At 45.0% G+C, this 18,385-nt stretch overlaps 1 protein-coding gene across 2 annotated transcripts in view; it reads left to right on the top strand.

Annotated features, from left to right (window-relative positions):
- Positions 1-7,091: 7,091 nt before the first annotated feature.
- The window catches only part of LOC130369632 (double-headed protease inhibitor, submandibular gland-like), a 50,276-nt gene continuing 38,982 nt past the window's right edge, over positions 7,092-18,385 (top strand). The window contains exons 1-2 of one of the 2 annotated variants that reach the window (XM_056575102.1): positions 7,092-7,354; positions 7,624-7,658. In XM_056575102.1, coding sequence (XP_056431077.1) covers positions 7,300-7,354; positions 7,624-7,658 — 90 coding nt within the window. In that variant the 5' untranslated portion in view covers positions 7,092-7,299. Of the gene's footprint in view, positions 7,355-7,623; positions 7,659-10,246; positions 10,410-18,385 lie in introns of those variants that run through there. The other variant, XM_056575101.1, reaches the window with a different exon arrangement.

Below are 18,385 nucleotides of genomic sequence, written 5' to 3'. Positions count from 1 at the left end.
GAAATGAGTGATGTGCAACCATTATTGCCAAAGGATGTAGATAACAGGGATATGTCACAGTCAGGCAGCATTACACACATGGAAGTACGGTGTGATGATTATGATGTTGTACCCGCTGCTGCTTCCTTTGCAGAGTTGTCAGATACAAGTGAAGCGGTTGATGATGACGATGCGTCCGTAGATGTCACATGGGTGCCCGCTAGAAGAGAAGAAGAACAGGGGGAAAGTTCAGATGGGGAGACAGAGAGAAGGAGGAGACGAGTTTGAAGCAGGGGGAGGTCGTTGCAAGGAGCTAGTGGCACAGTCAGACAGCATGCATCGGCACCCGGGGTCAGCCAGACAGCACGCCAATCAACGCATGCTGTTGCCACCACCAGAATGCCGTCATTGCAGAGCTCAGCAGTGTGGCATTTTTTTTGTGTGTCTGCCTCTGACAACAGCGATGCTTTTTGCAACCTGTGCCAAAAGAAACTGAGTCGTGGGAAGTCCAACACCCACCCAGGTACAACTGCTTTGCGAAGGCACATGATCTCACATCACAAACGCCTATGGGATCAACACATGAGTACAAGCAGCACACAAACTCAAAGCCGCCATGCTCCTCTTGGTCCAGCATCTTCAGCCACTTCAACCACTGCTGTCCTCCTTGCCCCCTCTCAACCATCCGCCACTCCGTCTCTCGCCTTGAGCAGTTCCTGCTCATCTGCCCACAGTCAGGTGTCTGTCAAGGACATGTTTGAGCGCAAGAAGCCAATGTCACAAAGTCACACCCTTGCCCGGCATCTGACAGCTGGCTTGTCTGAACTCTTAGCCCACCAACTTTTACCATACAAGCTAGTTAAGTCTGAGGAGTTCAAAAAATTTGTAGCTATTGGGACACCGCAGTGGAAGGTACCCGGCCAAAATTTCTTTGCACAAAAGGCAATCCCCAACCTGTACTCAATTGTGCAAAAGGAAGTAAGGGCATGTCTGGCACACAGTGTTAAGGCAAGGGTCCATCTGACCACTGATACCTGGTCTGCAAAGCATCGTCAGGGCAGGTATATCACCTACACTGCGCATTGGGTAAACCTGGTGACGGCTGCCAAGCATGGAATGCGTGGCTCTGCAGAGGAGTTGGTGACACCGCCATGAGTTGCAGGCAGGCCTGCTGCCACCTCCTCTACTCCTCCTACTCCATCCTCTTCCATAACCTCCTCGGCTGAGTCCTCTTCTGCGTCTTGCTCCACATCAACGGCACCCCCCAGCTCCCCAGGTACTATTCCACATCCAGGATACGGCAGTGTCACGCCATCTTGGGGTTGACTTGCCTGAAAGCAGAGAGTCACACCGGACCAGCACTCCTGTCCACCCTGAACGCAAAGGTGGATCAGTGGCTGACTCCACACCAACTGGAGATCGGCAAAGTGGCGGCATTGAATTTGGGCAAGTTAATACATGTGCCGTGCATGGCTCATGTGTGTAATCTGATCGTACAACGCTTTGTGCATAAGTACCCATGCTTACAGGACGTCCTGAAGCAGGCCAGGAAGGTGTGTGGCCATTTCAGGAGTTCCTACACGGCCATGGCGCACTTTTCAGATATCCAGCAGAGAAACAACATGCCAGTGAGGCGCTTTATTTGCAACAGCCTGACACGTTGGAATTCAACACTCCTAATGTTCGACCGCCTGCTCCAAAAAGAAAAAGCCGTTAACGAGTATTTGTATGACCGGGGTGCTAGGACAGCCTACTCATGACCTGGGTGCTAGGACAGCCTACTACTGACATCCTAGTCAGTCGCACTGAAGGCACCATCAGCGACATCAGCGTGCCCTGTGAAGAGTGCTGGATCACGCCGTAGATGAGCATGAAGAGGAAGAGTTACCAGAAACAGCCTTATCAGCATCGCATGCTGAACCTGCAGCAACGCTGGAAGAGGATTGTGAGGAAGAGGAGTCAGAGGAGGAATGTGGCTTTGAGGAGGAGGAGGAAGACCAACCACAACAGGCATCCCAGGGTGCTCGTTGTCACCTATCTGGTGCCCGTGGTGTTGTACGTGGCTGAGGGGAAGAACATACCTTCAGTGAGATCACTGAGGACGGGGTACGGGACATGAGTAGCTCGGCATCCAACCTTGTGCAAATGGGGTCTTTTATGCTGTCGTGCCTGTTGAGGGACCCTCGTATAAAAAGGCTGAAAGAGAACGACCTGTACTGGGTGTCCATGCTACTAGACCCCCGGTATAAGCAGAAAGTGCCTGAAATGTTACCAAATTACCACAAGTCGGAAAGGATGCAGCAGTTACAAAATAAATTAAAAAGTATGCTTTACACAGCGTATAAGGGTGATGTCACAGCACAACAGGAATCTAACAGGGGAAGAGGTGAAAGTAATCCTCCTCCTCCCATGACCACGCCGGCAAGGACAGGATGCTTTACAGACGTGTTGTTGACGGAGGACATGCAGAGCTTTTTAAGTCCTATGCGTCGTCACAGCCCTTCTGGGTCCACCCTTAGAAAACGACTCGACCAACAGGTAGCAGACTACCTTGCCTTAACCGCAGATATCGACACTCTGAGGAGCGATGAACCCCTTGACTACTGGATGTGCAGGTTTGACCTGTGGCCTGAGCTATCCCAATTTGTGATGGAACTTCTGGCCTGCTCTGCTTCAAGTGTCCTGTCAGAAAGGACCTTCAGTGCCGCAGGAGGTATTGTCACTGAGAAGAGAAGTCGCCTAGGTCAAAAAAGTCTAGATTACCAAACCTTTATTAAGATGAATGAGCGATGGATCCCGAAGGGACTGACAGTGGGCGATACATTCGACTAAAAAAGGCCTGATAAGATGAGCTGCCTTGGGCTAAAAATGGTCCACACGCTGCTGTATTTTATCTCTGAATGCCGGATGACTTGCGTGACTTATCCACCACCAACTAGGGTTCAAGCCACATTGTTTTAGGGCACTTTCTGCCTGGGAAACAAACATACATTTTCTGGCCGCTGCTGCAGCTGCTGCAACAATACCTAATGTTTCAGACATGTATACATGCCTAATTTTTCTGGCCTCTGGTGCTGCACTGTGACTTCAAAATCCAAAAAAAAAAAAAAAGGCACATAACAGGGATTAAACTGATAGGAATAGTAGTACTTAACACACCATTCCTATCTGGTGGCACATTACATTGCACACGCAGTGCCCTAAATTTGAAGTAGGAGGTCCGACCAAGCATCATTTTCCATCTCCTGGTTCCTAAAATCGATGCCATATACACGTCCTCTGATAGGAATAGTACTACTTAACACACCTTATAATAACGCAGAGAGAGGCAATGCAGAGAGAGGAGTCTGAAGAAGAGGAGTCAGGAGGAAGTTGGCTTTGAGGAGGTGGAAGACCAAACACAGCAGGTCTCCCAGGGGTCTTGTTGTCACCTTTCGGGGACCCTTGGTGTTGTTTGTGGGTGGGTGGAGGAAGAGACCTTCAATGACATCAGTGAGGACAAGGAACGGGACATGGCTAGCTTGGCATCCAACCTTGTGCAAATGGGGAGTTTGCGGTTGTGCAAATGGACTGTTTGTGGTTGTTTGCGGGGCGTTAAACGGGCAGTTTGTTCTGCCACTGTGAAGCGGGCATAACCCTTACACTACCTGATCGATACAACATCATACCTGATGTTTTAAAGCACGTTATTCCAAACAAAGTAGGAATGTTATGTAATTTATGCCCTTTATGGATTAAAACCAGACTCTGTATCAACTATGTAATTTTCCACGGGAGTTTTGCCATGGATCCCCCTCCAGCATGCCACAGTCCAGGTGTTAGTCCCCTTGAAACAACTTTTTCATCACTATTGTGGCCAGAAAGAGTCCCTGTGGGTTTTAAAATTCGCCTGCCTATTGAAGTCTATGGCGGTTCACCTGGTTCACACGTTTGCGAACATTTGCAAAAATTCGCGTTTGCAGTTCGAGAACGGAAAATTTTATGTTCGCGACATCTCTATCCCTCAAGCAGGTCTTTGAAAAAGGTCTCAGGAGCTACTTTTAAGGTCCAAATCAATGCATTATTTGTATCCTTCTTGGATCTAACTTTGGTCCTACAGAGACTTTGCCAGCTTCTGTTTTAGCCTCAGAGGAAAGTTTCTTATTTCTCTTGAAAGATTACTGTAATGTCTGTTTATTTGTCTTTTGTATTTTCTACTTTGGTGCCTGTTCAGACATGCTGTTTATGTCTGATCAGTTTCTTTGTTAATTCCCTCGGTAATGGATCCAACCTATGGGATTCCGAGTGGGGTTATTTAGACCATAGCTCTGCTGGAATTCCTTGCTGGTAATTTTCATTAGTTTCTGTGACTCTGTGTCTGTCTGAGCACATGTATCGTGTTTTAAATATGGTTATTTGTCCTGTCCGCTATGTATTTGATTTGTTGACTCTGTTGTGATCCTGGATCTCCTATGATAGAATCCTGTTCTGAGCTTTGTGATAATCCATCTATCTAGGAGTATGTTTGTGTCTGTACTGTGTTTCAATGTATTTTGGATTTTTGTTTCCTCCTAGACTAGTACCCTGTTTACACTGTGGATTATGCCCGCTAGCTAGGAGCCTATTTGGCTTTGGCATTGAGGTCCCTCCATGTTTCGAGTAGGGTGTATTTCTGTCTTGTGTGAATAGTGCTCTTGATATCATAACTTGTTTAGTGTTGACATTGTTAACCTGTTGACCCCCCACATCTCCTGGTTTAGTCTACTGTATACTTATCCTTATTTTTAGTCTTGTTCATATTATCATATCTGTCATTTATTTTGATCCTGGTTCCTGAACTGTATGTTAGTATGCTATATCCTGTTTGTTGCTTTGTAGCATCCCTGGTATGTTCCTGACTTGTTTTCCGACATTTACTGTTTTGTCTGTTTTGTTTGACATGTTGCCCATGCATTTTAGCGCAGTATAGGGACTGTCCTAGTGGTTGTCGATCTGGCGGATGGGCAATAGGAAGAGATGGCATTTTAGGGACAGTTAAGGCGCAGTATCTCCCTGCCCCCCTTCATGAAAATTACCTTGCTCCTAGCAATTGCATCTCCTAAGAGAATAATTGTCCTTCTGGCTCTTGGCTCTATGGCTCCATAAATAGTTTATCTTTAAGACATGTTGTAACTCTGCTAGTTGAAAACCACCGACATACTATTTGTTCTTACCAGCGTCAGGCACAATCCTCTAAATTCTTTCCTGCTGCTTCAGCCTTTGTTGCAGTTTCCGCCTTGTCCTTCAGGGGCCGCGCGTTAGCACTACCTGGAACTTATAGGGCAAACGTGCACTCCCTAGTAGATCCCCCTTTAATCCCTGCAAGGCACTTTCTACATAAAGCCACTCTACCTGTTCCCTGAAGCCTCAGCAATAGTGTAGTTCCTGCAAAGCAAAGGTCTCTTAGATTGTCTGAAGATCAAGTGTTTCTTGAGCATAGCCTGCCATCTGGAATTAACTTTTGCCTTATTCCCTGGAATCTGACCTGCCTCTCCTTGCTCCACCTGTAGCCATCTTGGCTAGCTGTTTTCACAGCTTCTGTTATAAACAACTGTCCAGCTTCGCTGTGTCTGACGCCTTCCATAGTGTCTTTTGGCGTCATTCTGCCTGCCTGGCCAGCTGCCACTTGTGGCACAGCTGGTCCACACTCATGGGGCGTTACACAAGGTCCTTCTTTTTTTCCCCCCCAAGATAGAGCTTCTTAAGATGATATTGTTTAGATTGCTTTAGACCTGAGCCACTGTCTCCAACTAATCTGGAATTTTTTTAAATTCCTTTAGAAAACAAGAAAACCTATTGTTTCTCTTTCTTGGGCCCAAAAGAGGTCGTAAAGCTCTATTTGGGCTTAAAAACACACAAAAAACATCAGAACTCATCAGAAGACCTAAAATCGTGATGCTTCCCCAGAGCCCAGTATACCATTGCTCTTTTTACTTCTGAGCTCTCCTTTGTTTCTAAGGCATAGATTTGTAGCTTAGCTTTATGATCTACTCCAAATACATCTCGAAAGATCTTCAGGGAACACTTCCTTCGGAAAGTCTATTCTAAGATCGGTACAGGAGATCCCTTCCTATGGAATTTTTCTAACTACATCCCCATAATTGTGCTGCTACTAAGACATAAGAGAAGTTTATGATTTTAATATTGTTTCCTTTAGTTCTTTCAACATCACGAAAATTCCTCACTATTGGTTGCTATGGGCAACTCTCCCTCTGGACAGGTTTTGATAAATCTCGCCCAAAGACTTTAATCTATCAAGTTAAAAGCAGAATCGGCATGTCATAAAAAAGGAGAAAATGCTGATTCTCTTTGTTAGCTTTTCTCATTTCTATTAGGCTAAGTTTCAACTTGGTTTTTTTTTCTGGCAGTTTTTGAGCCAAAGCCAGAAGTGTATTCAAAAGGAACAGGACATATAAAGAAAGGACTTACACTTCTCCTCCCTTATGGATCCACTTCTGACTTTGGCTCAAAAACTGCAGTCCAAACAATAATAAAGGGAAGGGACATACGTCTCAGGGTGTATCAGTGCGGTGACTGGGTGCTCTATTCCCAGTGTGTATACAGTCATAGACTATCAAGCACAAAGGAGGTGTTACCTCTGAAACGTAGCAATCAAACTCACCTGTCCTTCATCTGGATGGAGACGGCCAGAGAAGCTGAGCAGTGAAGCTGCACTATGAAGTCTTAAGAAATCGGCTATTTCTCCAATACACATCTTGCGGACTATCTGTATCCACCTGGGTGATTATTCACTGCTTTTTTCTTTGTTACATTGTTGAAAAGTCATTTCTTGTGAAGAAACCATTATATAAAGAAGAAGCTTGAGCAGTAACCGTGTGTGTGAGACCTTTTTTCTATGACTCAAAAACTGCAGTGGCAGTTTTTCAAAAACTGACAGAAAAAAGCCAAGTGGAAACATAGCCTAAAAATTGTTGCTCATAATCACTTATTTAAATTCACTAATTTTTTTTAGACTGCTGGTTTACTCCTCATCCTGCTGTTTCACAAAGGGAAGAAGATTATGTAGAACAACAAATATAACTAAGACTGAACTTCCACTCTGATGTTTCCTTATTTATTAAGTAAAAGCAAATATTTGTAAATGTAAGATTATAATTGAGGAAAGAAGCTAAGTCTTGTCTGGTAATGACATGAATTAAATGTTATATCCGGTTACCAAGTATTGACGATGTCTGCTTTTAGACCTCCCTTAAGTAAACCTCTGAAGAATATAAATATATACAACAATGTGAAGGAGAATTACTTGCCGAATCTATTGCTCCAGGTTCACACTCCTCAACTATGACGCCCATAGGAGTCATTGTCCTTGCTGTTGTGGCATTCATCAGTTTCACAGGTTAAAATCCTAAAGATTTATTTCTTTTAGTTTTCTCTATTGTTCATTGTATTACTATTATCATAATTACTTGTTTTATTTGTAATGTGCTTTATTCATGCAATTATTCTGTGCATTTGCTCTTGGCTGCATTTATTATTTAGAATTCATCATTGAACAATGTTTTCTAACCTGCATAATATAAGATAAGAGTTCATTCTCAGTATATTAAAGAAATATATTTGAGATATCTCACACTATGTGCTTATTGTCTGAATTTAATTTTTTAGGTGTCATCTGTAACCCTATTGATGGTGGAACTGAGGTATGTACATGTGTATATTTAGAATACAATGAAACTAAGTATCATACAATTGCTTCCATTTCTGTTATTCCTATCTTTTCTGATATGAGATGGTAAACCTTCACCTAAAAAAATACATTGATGGGGGGAACCAAGATCCCCAGAAGTATTACCACCACAGTTCAGACATTTATGGAATATTTTAATGACATGCCATGAAACAATTTTTTTGGTAAACACCTTAAAAACTCCAAATGCTTGTCAGTGTATAAGATAGGATAAATCCTATCACATGAAATGTTATAAATATTGGTAGCATATCAACTAAAGGGATGTCCATTAATCTGCATATTGGGTATTTTGTGCCCCACAATGCTGTCATAGGCTTTAGTTCATCCCATAGTTCATCACACCCAAATGCATATTACAAGTCTTCGTTTTTTCGTTTTTGGACTACCGTATATACTCGAATATAAGCCAAGTTTTTCAGCACGAAGTTGAAGACCACTGCGGCCTTCGTCATCATCCAGACCCTCACCCTTTTTGTTTTGTTCTCACCTCACCTAGGCAGGATGTTAGGGTGAGCTGGTCCGGGCCATCTATGCTGCAGGGACCGTCTGGTGGGGATGGTTAGTCGTTGCGGGCTATCCATTTTCACTGGGGGGGCCTCTTCGCCACGCTTCCCCAGAGTAGTGACGTTGCCTTGACGATGCCGCACAGGGAAGTTCATGCGCAACTGTGGCATGTCCGGGCATGCTGGGAGTTGCAGTTTCGAAACCTCTGGAGGTCCGCAGGTTGGAGACCACTGATGAAGGGATTGACAGGCCGTGATGATGAAAGTGGGGGGGGGGGGGGGATGATGATGAAGGCCGCAGTGGTCTTCAACCTGCGGACCTCCAGAGGTTTAAAAACTACAACTCCCAGCATGCCTGGACAGCCAATGGCTGTTCGGGCATGCTAGGAGTTGTAGTTTTGCAACATCTGGAGGTCCGCAGGCTGAAGACCACTGATGAAGGGATTGACAGGCGGTGATGATGAAGGGGGGGGGGAATGATGACGGGGGTCTGGATGATTACATGGGGGGATGATGTATTTCCCACCCTAGGCTTATAGTCGAGTCAATAACTTTTCCTGGGTTTTTGGGGTAAAATTAGGGGCCTCGGCTTATATTGGGGTCGTCTTATACTCGAGTATATACGGTACTTATAAAGGGTAACACATGCTCCAGGGGCACCTATTCATGCTTCAGGGGAACCCAGTAAACCCATTGAATATTTGATATTCATATGATAAAAAAAATGATTAGGATTCCTATCAGATATGGAGTTATGCAAGTTCCATGTAAAGTTCCCACCGTCCCATAACAATTATAGCCAAAAAATATGTACAGCTTAACTATCACTCAATCAACATTCCCTCATCCCCAAATATTACATAAATTATTTATATATATATATATAAATAGGAAAAAAAGGTTTCAGCAGCATGTTCAGAGTGGTGGGTGTGGATAACTTGGTGTTAAAGGGGTACTCCGGTGGTCAACGTGTTTTTCCATTTTTGACTTACCCTATTTGTTTTGTTTCATTTCTATTCTTGTTGTTTAGGCGACTCTATTTCCGTTCTTTGTTGTCTTTTTATCCCCCACTTTGTTTTCCTATCTTCGCTTCTATTTCCTGTTTCTTGCTGTGCTGAAAACTACAAATCCCAGCATGCCACATGCCTTGCTGGTTTGGGGCGGCTCCTTTTTTTTTTTTGTTTGTTTGTTCTGCCCTTTACCCACCCTATTATTTTCCCGCGTCGGCCCCCTTATACACAGCACACTAATATAATCAGTCCTGGTTGGGATACACTGTCATACACACACAAAAGGGACTACAACTCCCAGCATGTGTCATTCAGGAATCTTCAGTCTGTGGTATAACACCAGCATGCTGTCTCTGTAGTCTCCTGGGGGTTGTAGTTCACCACACCTCTGTAGAGCATACATCAGTGTTTCCCAACCAGGGTGCCTCCAGGTGTTGCAAAACTAAAACTCCCAGCATGCCCTGGCAGCCTTTGGGCATGCTAGGAGTTGTAGGTTTGCAACAGCTGGAGGCACACTGGTTGAGAAACACTGTTGTAACATGATGTGGATGCTGAATAGGCTAGAACAGTGTTTCCCAACCAGTGTTCCTCCAGCTGTTGCAAATCTACAACTCCCAGCATGCCCAAAGTCTGTCAGGGCATGCTTGGAGTTGTAGTTTTGCAACAGCTGGAGGCACACTGGTTTGTAAACACTAGCATACACACACACACACACACACACACACACAACAGGGACTACAACTCCCAGCATGTGTCATTCAGGATTCCCCCCCCCCCCCCCCCCCTTCACATATAGGGGGAGATTTATCAAAACCTGTGCAGAGGAAAACTTGCCCAGTTGCCCATAGCAACCAATCAGCTTGCTGCTTTCATTTTTATGAAGGCCTGTGAAAAATGAAAGAAGCAATCCGATTGGTTGCTATGGGCAACTGGGCAAATTTTCCTCTGCACAGGTTTTGATAAATCTCCCCCATAGAGATCATTCCCAGTATGAGATTTAGTGAGGAGCTGTGAGATGAGGTGAGGAGCTGTGTACTCAGCTGGATGAGATGAGGGGGCGTGGCTTATTCCTCTCATGCAGACAGAGGGGAAAAAAAGCTGTGACATCTTGTCCACAACAGACTCAGAACTGTGGACAACAGTAAAAGAAAACCCTCTGAACTACAGAACTTCCTGCCCAACAAACAGGTAAGAAAAACACACATATGCTGCCAAAACATCTAACACATGTATATTGCAAAAAGCTAAACTTACAAAGAAGATGCCATATAGTCAAGAAAATTAACCCCCGGAGTACCCCTTTAACCCCTTAAGGACCAAGGGCGTACAGGTACGCCTTTGCTCCCTGGTACTTAAGGACCAAGGGCGTACCTGTACGCCCGTGGGAATTTTGGTCCCCGCCGCGCGCCGGGGGGGGATCGGGCCGGGGTGACTGCTGATATCTATCAGCAGGCACCCCGCGCAAATGCCCAGGGGGGTCATTAGACCCCCCCATGTCGGCGATCGGCGCAAATCGCAAGTGAATTCACACTTGCAATTTGCGCCGATTCCGGGTCATATAGGTCTATGGTGACCCGGTGACCCGGAATAGAAGGGGGATCGCGGGTGTCCTAGACACCCACGATCCCCCTGTAGCGATAGGAGTGAGGTGGCAGGGTTGCCACCCCTCCTATCTCTGCTATTGGTGGTCTAGACGCGACCACCAATAGCAGATCAGGGGCGGAGGGGTTTACTTTCGGTTTCCCCGTCCTGCCCTCCCACAATAGGCGGGGCAGGACAGGGAAACAGACAGGGACCGGCACCGAAGATCCACTTACCCATCGGCGATGGCAGCGGCGACGATCAGCGGCGGCAGCGGGCGACGATCGGCGGAAGAAGAGGACCGCGACGCAGCTCCCTGGATCCAACGGAAGCCGGTGAGTTCCTTAGCAACATCTGGAGGGCTACAGTCTGAGGCCACTATAGTGGTCTCTAAACTGTAACCCTCCAGATGTTGCAAAACTACAACTCCCAGCATGCCCAGAGAGCTGTTAAGGCTTGCTGGGAGTTGCAGTTTTGCAACAGCTGGAGGTCTACAGTTTGAGACCACTGCAAAGTGATCTCTATACTGTGCACCTCCAGATCTTGCAAAACTACAACTCCCAGCATGCCCAGACAGCAGTTTGCTGTCTGGGCATGCTGGGAGTTGTAGTTTTGCAACATCTGGAGGTCCACAGTTTGGAGACCACTGTGCAGTGGTCTCTAAACTATAGCTCTCCATATGTTGCAAAACTGCAACTCCCAGCAAGCCTAAACAGCAAACAGCTGTCTCTGCATGCTGGAAGTTGTAGTTGCGATCCCTCCAGCTGTTGCATAACTACATCTCCCAGCATGCCTTTCGGCGATCAGTACATGCTGGGAGTTGAAGTTTTGCAACAGCTGGAGGCACACTGGTTGGAAAATACTGAGTTAGGTAACAGAACCTAACTGAAGGTTTTCCAACCAGTGTGCCTCCAGCTGTTGCAAAAGTACAACTCCCAGCATGCACGGTCTGTCAGTACATGCTGGGAGTTGTAGTTTTGAAACAGCTGGAGGTTTGCCCCCCCATGTGAACGTACAGGGTACATTCACACTGGCGGGTTTACAGTAAGTTTTCTGCTTCAAGTATGAGCTGTGGCAAATTTTTCACCGCAGCGCAAACTCCTAGAGGTAAATTCACTGTAAACCCGCCAGTGTGAACGTACCCTAAAAACACTACACTTACACATAATAAAGAGTAAAACACTACATTTACACCCCCTTACACTGTCCCCCTAATAAAAAATAAAAAACGTATTGTACGGCAGTGTTTCCAAAACAGAGCCTCCAGCTGTTGCAAAACAACAACTCCCAGCATTTCCGGACAGCCACTAACTGTCCAGGCATGCTGGGAGTTTAGCAACAGCTGGAGGCACCCTGTTTGGGAATCACTGGCGTAGAATACCCCTATGTCCATCCCTGTGCAATCCCTAATTTAGTCCTCAAATGCGCATGGCGCTCTCTCACTTCAGAGCCCTGTCGTATTTCAAGGAAACAGTTTAGTGCCACATATGGGGTATCTCCGTACTCGGGAGAAATTGCACTACAAATATTGGGGGGGTATTTTTCATTTTACCCCTTATAAAAAAGAAAAGTTGGGGTCTACACCAGCCTGTTAGTGTAAAAAAAATTTTTTTTTTTACACTAACATAACATGCTGGTGTTGTCCTTTACTTTTTATTTTCATGGGAGGTAAAAGGAAAAAGACCCCCAAAATTTGTAACGCAATTTCTCCTGAGTACGGAGATACCCCATATGTGGGCGTAAAATGCTCTGCGGACGCACAACAAGGCTCAGGAGTGAGAGAGCACCATGTACATTTGAGGCCTAAATTGGTGATTTGCACAGGGGGGCCTGATTTTACAGCGGTTCTGACATAAACCCAAAAAAATAAATAACCACATGTGACCCCATTTTGGAAACGACACCCATCACGGAACGTAACAAGGGGTATAGGGAGCCTTAACACCCCACAGGTGTTTGACAAATTTTCATTAAAGTTGGATGGGAAAATGAAAAAAAAAGTTTTTTTCACTAAAATGCTGGTGTCACCCTAAATTTTTCATTTTCACAAGGGAAAATAAAAAAAGCCCCCCAAAATTTGTAACCCCATTTCTTCTGAGTAAGTGCATACCCCATATGTGGATGTAAAGTGCTCTATGGGTGCACTACAATGCTCAGAAGAGAAGGAGCGCCATTGGGATTTTGAAGAGAAAATTTGTCCGGAATTGAAGGCCACTTTTGTTTACAAAGCCCCCATGGTACCAGAACAATGGAACCCCCCCACATATGTGACCCCATTTTGTAAACTACACCCCTCATGTAATGTAATAAGGGGTACAGTGAGCATTTACGCCCCACAGGTGTCTGACAGATTTTTGGAACAGTGATCCGTGAAAATGAAAAATGTTATTTTCCATTTGCACAGCCCACTGTTCCAAAGATCTGTCAAACGCCAGTGGGGTGTAAATGCTCACTGCACCACTTATTAAATTCTGTAAGGGGTGTAGTTTCCAAAATGGGGTCACATGTGGGGGGGTCCACTGTTCTGGCACCACGGGGGCTTTGTAAATGCAAATGGCCCCAAACTACCATTCCAAACGAATTCTCTTTCCAAAAGCTCAATGGTGCTCCTCCTCTTCTGAGCATTGTAGTTCACCCGTAGTGCACTTAAGGTCCACTTATGGGGTACCTCCATACTCAGAAGAGATGGAGTTACAAATTTTGGGGGGTATTTTCTGCTATTAACCCTTGCAAAAATGTGAAATTTGGGGGGAAACACACATTTTAGTGAAAAAAATATATATATTTTTTTACATATGCAAAAGTCGTGAAACCAGTGTGGGGTATTAAGGCTCACTTTATTCCTTGTTACATTCCTCAAGGGGTCTAGTTTCCAAAATGGTTTGCCATGTGGGTATTTTTTGCTGTTGTGGCACCATAGGGGCTTCCTAAATGCGACATGCCCCCCGAGCAAAATTTGCTCTCAAAAAGTCAAATATCACTCCTTCTCTTCGGAGCATTGTAGTTCGCCCGTAATGCACTTCATGCCAACTTATGGGGTGCCTCCATACTCAGAAGAGATGGGGTTACAAATTTTGGGGGGTATTTTCTGCTATTAACCCTTGCAAAAATGTGAAATTTGGGGGGAAACACATTTTAGTGAAAAGAAAAAAATTATTTTTTTTACATATGCAAAAGTTGTGAAACACCTGTGGGGTATTAAGGCTCACTTTATTCCTTGTTACGTTCCCCAAGGGGTCTAGTTTCCAAAATGGTATGCCATGTGGGTTATTTTTGCTGTTCTGGCACCATAGGGGCTTCCTAAATGCAACATGCCCCCCAAAAACCATTTCTGAAAATCATACTCTCCAAAATCCCCTTGTCGCTCCTTCGCTTCTGAGCCCTCTACTGCGCCCGCCGAACACTTTACATAGACATATGAGGTATGTGCTTACTCGAGAGAAATTGGGCTACAAATATAAGTATACATTTTCTCCTTTTACCCCTTGTAAAAATTCAAAAATTGGGTTTACATGAACATGCGAGTGTAAAAAATAAAGATTGTGAATTTTCTCCTTCACTTTGCTGCTATTCCTGTGAAACACCTAAAGGGTTAAAACACTTACTGATTGTCATTTTGAATACTTTGGGGGTGTATTTTTTATAATGGGGTAATTTGTGGGGTATTTCTAATGAGAAGACCCTTCAAATCCACTTCAAACCTGAACTGGTCTCTGAAAAAAAGCGAGGTTCAAAATTTTGTGAAAAATTGGAAAATTGCTGCTGAACTTTGAAGCCCTCTGGTGTCTTCCAAAAGTAAAAACTCGTCATTTTTATGATGAAAACATAAAGTAGACATATTGGAAAGGTGAATAAAAAAAATATATTTTGAATATCCATTTTCCTTACAAGCAGAGAGCTTCAAAATTAGAAAAATGCTAAATTTTCTAATTTTTCATCAAATTTTGGGATTTTTCACCAAGAAAGGATGCAAGTTACCACAAAATTTTACCACTATGTTGAAGTAGAATATGTCACGAAAAAAGAATCTCGGAATCAGATTGATAACTAAAAGCATTTTAGAGTTATTAATGTTTAAAGTGACAGTGGTCAGATGTGCAAAAAACGCTCTGGTCCTAAGGTGTAAAATGGCCTGGTCCTTAAGGGGTTAAAGGGGTACTCCGGTGAAAACCTTTTTTCTTTTAAATCAACTGGTCTCAGAAAGTTAAACATATTTGTAAATTACTTCTATTAAAAAATCTTAATCCTTCCTGTACTTATTAGCTGCTGAATACTACAGAGGAAATTATTTTCATTTTTGAATGCTCTCTGATGACATCACAACCACAGTTCTCTCTGCTGACGTTATTATAATAATAATAACGCTTTATTTATTGTTGTCCTTAGTGGGATTTGAACCCAAGTCCCCAACACTGCAAGGCAGCAGTGCTATCCACTGAGCCACCATGCTGCCCTTAGCATACATCTGCTATGCATGGTTGCTAAAATGGACAGAGATGTCAGCAGAGAGCACTGTGTTCGTGATGTCATCAGTGTTCCAAAAAGAAAGGAACTTCCTCTGTAGCATTCAGCAGCTAATAAGTACTGGAAGGATTAAGATTTTTTTAATAGAAGTCATTTACAAATATGTTTAACTTTCTGCCACCAGTTGATTTAAAAGAAAAAAGGTTTTCACTGGAGTACCCCTTTAACCACTTAAGGACATAGGACGTTCTATAACGTCCTCACTGCCTGGGCTTAAATGCCCAAGGACGTTAGAGAACGTCCTGTTGTATTTCCGGTCTCTGCCGCTCGCCGGACAGAGATCGGAACTGGATGCCTGCTGAAATCCTTCAGCAGGCATCCAGGGCAAATGCCGAGGGGGGCCATGTAGGGAAATCGCCCTTGCGATCTGCGGCGAAACCGGGCTGATGGGGTCTCTGGGACCCGATCGCCCGGTAATTTTGCATGATCCCGGTGGTCACAGACAGCCAGGACCATGCTGAAGACTAGGAGCGAGGTGGCAAGCCTGCCACCTCCTCCGATCCCCATGCGATCCGTCGGTTAACTAACCGACCAATCGCAGGGGGGGGCGGATACTTCCTCCCGCCCTGCCTGGCCCCTTGAAGTCCGGAGAGGATGGGAGGAAGACCGGAGGACGCGGCGGGGGACGGGGGAGTGCTGGGGCCCGGCCCCTGTACTTACCTCGTCTCTGAAGACCCGGATCCCTGCGACGGAGACGGCGGCAGCGGCGACAGGTGAGTTGATCTTCAGCCGCGGTCGGGCCCTTTACAGCAATGCACGTTGCCATAAAGCGACATGCATTGCTGTATTTGGACCCTGTAAACTACAACTCCCAGCATGCCCAGACAGCCCTTTGCGTCTGGGCATGCTGGGAGTTGCAGTTTTGCAACATCTGGAGGTCCACAGTTTTGGGACCACTGTGCCCTTCCAGATGTTGCAAATCTACACATCCTCAGCATGCCCTTACTGTCCAGGCATGCTGGGAGTTGTAGTTCTGTAACATCTGGCCCTTCAGATGTTGCAGAACTACAACTCCCAGCATGCCTGGACAGTTTTGGCATACTGGGAGTTGTAGTTTTGCAACATCTGGAACGGCACAGATTGGGGACCACTGTATTAGTGGTCTGCAAACTGTAGTCCTCCAGATGTTGCAAAACTACAACTCCAAGCATGCTGGGAGTTGTAGTTCGGCAACATCTGGCTCTAAAGATGTTGCCGAACTACTACTCCCAGCATGACTGAGAATGCTGAGAGTTGTGGTTTTGCAACAACTGGAGGCACACTGGTTGGGAAACATTGTCTGTTTCCTAACTCAGTGTTTCCCAACCCGTGTGCCTCCAGCTGTTGCAAAACTATAACTACCAGCATGCACTGATAAACTGTACATTCACATGGGCAGGGGGCTTACAGTGAGTATCAGGCTGCAAGTTTGCGATGCAGCAAATTTTGCGTGGCAGCTCAAACTCGCAGCGGGAAACTCGCTGTAATCCCCCGCCCATGTGACTGTACCCTAAAAACACTACACTACACTACACTACCACAAAATAAAATAAAAAGTAAAAAAACTACATATAGACATACCCCTACACAGCCCCCCTCCCCTCCCCAATAAAAATGAAAAACGTCTGGTACGCCACTGTTTCCAAAATGGAGCCTCCAGCTGTTGCAAAACAACAACTCCTAGTATTGCCGGACAGCCGTTGACTGTCCAAGCATGCTGGGAGTTTTGCAACAGCTGGAGGCACCCTGTTTGGGAATCACTGGCGTAGAATACCCCTATGTCCACCCCTATGCAAATCCCTAATTCAGGCCTCAAATGCGCATGGCGCTCTCACTTTGGAGCCCTGTTGTATTTCAGGGCAACAGTTTAGGGCCAAACAAATTTTGGGGGGCTTTTTCTCCTTTAACCCCTTATGAAAAGGTGAAGTTGGGGTCTACAACAGCATGTTAGTGTAAAAAAATACATTTTTTACACTAACACGCTGGTGTTGCCCTATGCTGTTCATTTTGACGAGGTAAAAGGGGAAAAAAGCCCCCCAAAATTTGTAATGCAACTTTTCCCGACTACGGAGATACCCCATAAGTGGGCGCAAAGTGCTCTGGGGGCACACAACAAGGCCCAGAAGGGAGAGTGCACCATGTACATTTGAGGTGATTTGCACAGGGGTGGCTGATTGTTACAGCGGTTTTGACAAACGCAAAAAAAAATGAAAAATGTGACCCCATTTCGGAAACTACACCCCTCACGGAATGTAATGAGGGGTGCAGTGAGAATTTACAGACACCAGTGGGGGGTAAATGCTCACTGTACCCCTTGTTACGTTCCTCAAGGGGTTTAGTTTCCAAAATGGTATGCCATGTGGGGGTTATTTTGCTGTCCTGGCACCATAGGGGCTTCCTAAATGCGACATGCCCCCCAAGCAAAATTTGCTCTCCAAAAGCCAAATAGGACTCCTTCTCTTCTGAGCATTGTAGTTCACCCGTAGTGCACTTCAGGTCCACTTATGGGGTAGCTTCATACTCAGAAGAGATGGGGTTACAAATTTTGGGGGGTCTTTTCTGCTATTAACCCTTGCAAAAATGTGAAATTTGGGGGGAAACACACATTTTAGTGATTTTTTTTTTTTTTTTACATATGCAAAAGTCGTGAAACCCCTGTGGGGTATTAAGGCTCACTTTATTCCTTGCTACGTTCCTCAAGGGGTCTAGTTTCCAAAATGGTATGCCATGTGAGGGTTTTTTGCTGTTGTGTGACCATAGGGGCTTCCTAAATGTGACATGCCCCCGAGCAAAATTTGTTCTCAAAAGCCAAATATGACTCCTTCTCTTCTGAGCATTGTAGTTCGCCCGTAGTGCACTTCAGGTCCACTTATGGGGTACCTTCATACTCAGAAGAGATGGGGTTACAAATTTTGGGGGGTATTTTCTGCTATTAACCCTTGCAAAAATGTGAAATTTGGGGGGAAACACACATTTTAGTGAAATTTTTTTTATTTTTTTACATATGCAAAAGTCGTGAAACACCTGTGGGGTATTAAGGTTCACTTTACCCCTTGTTACGTTCCCCAAGGGGTCTAGTT

This window comes from Hyla sarda, chromosome 4 (genome assembly GCF_029499605.1).
Source record: "Hyla sarda isolate aHylSar1 chromosome 4, aHylSar1.hap1, whole genome shotgun sequence".
Classification (NCBI taxonomy): Eukaryota; Metazoa; Chordata; class Amphibia; order Anura; family Hylidae; genus Hyla; species Hyla sarda.
Note: the sequence above shows the minus strand (reverse complement) of the source record. Positions and strands in the feature narration are given on the sequence as shown.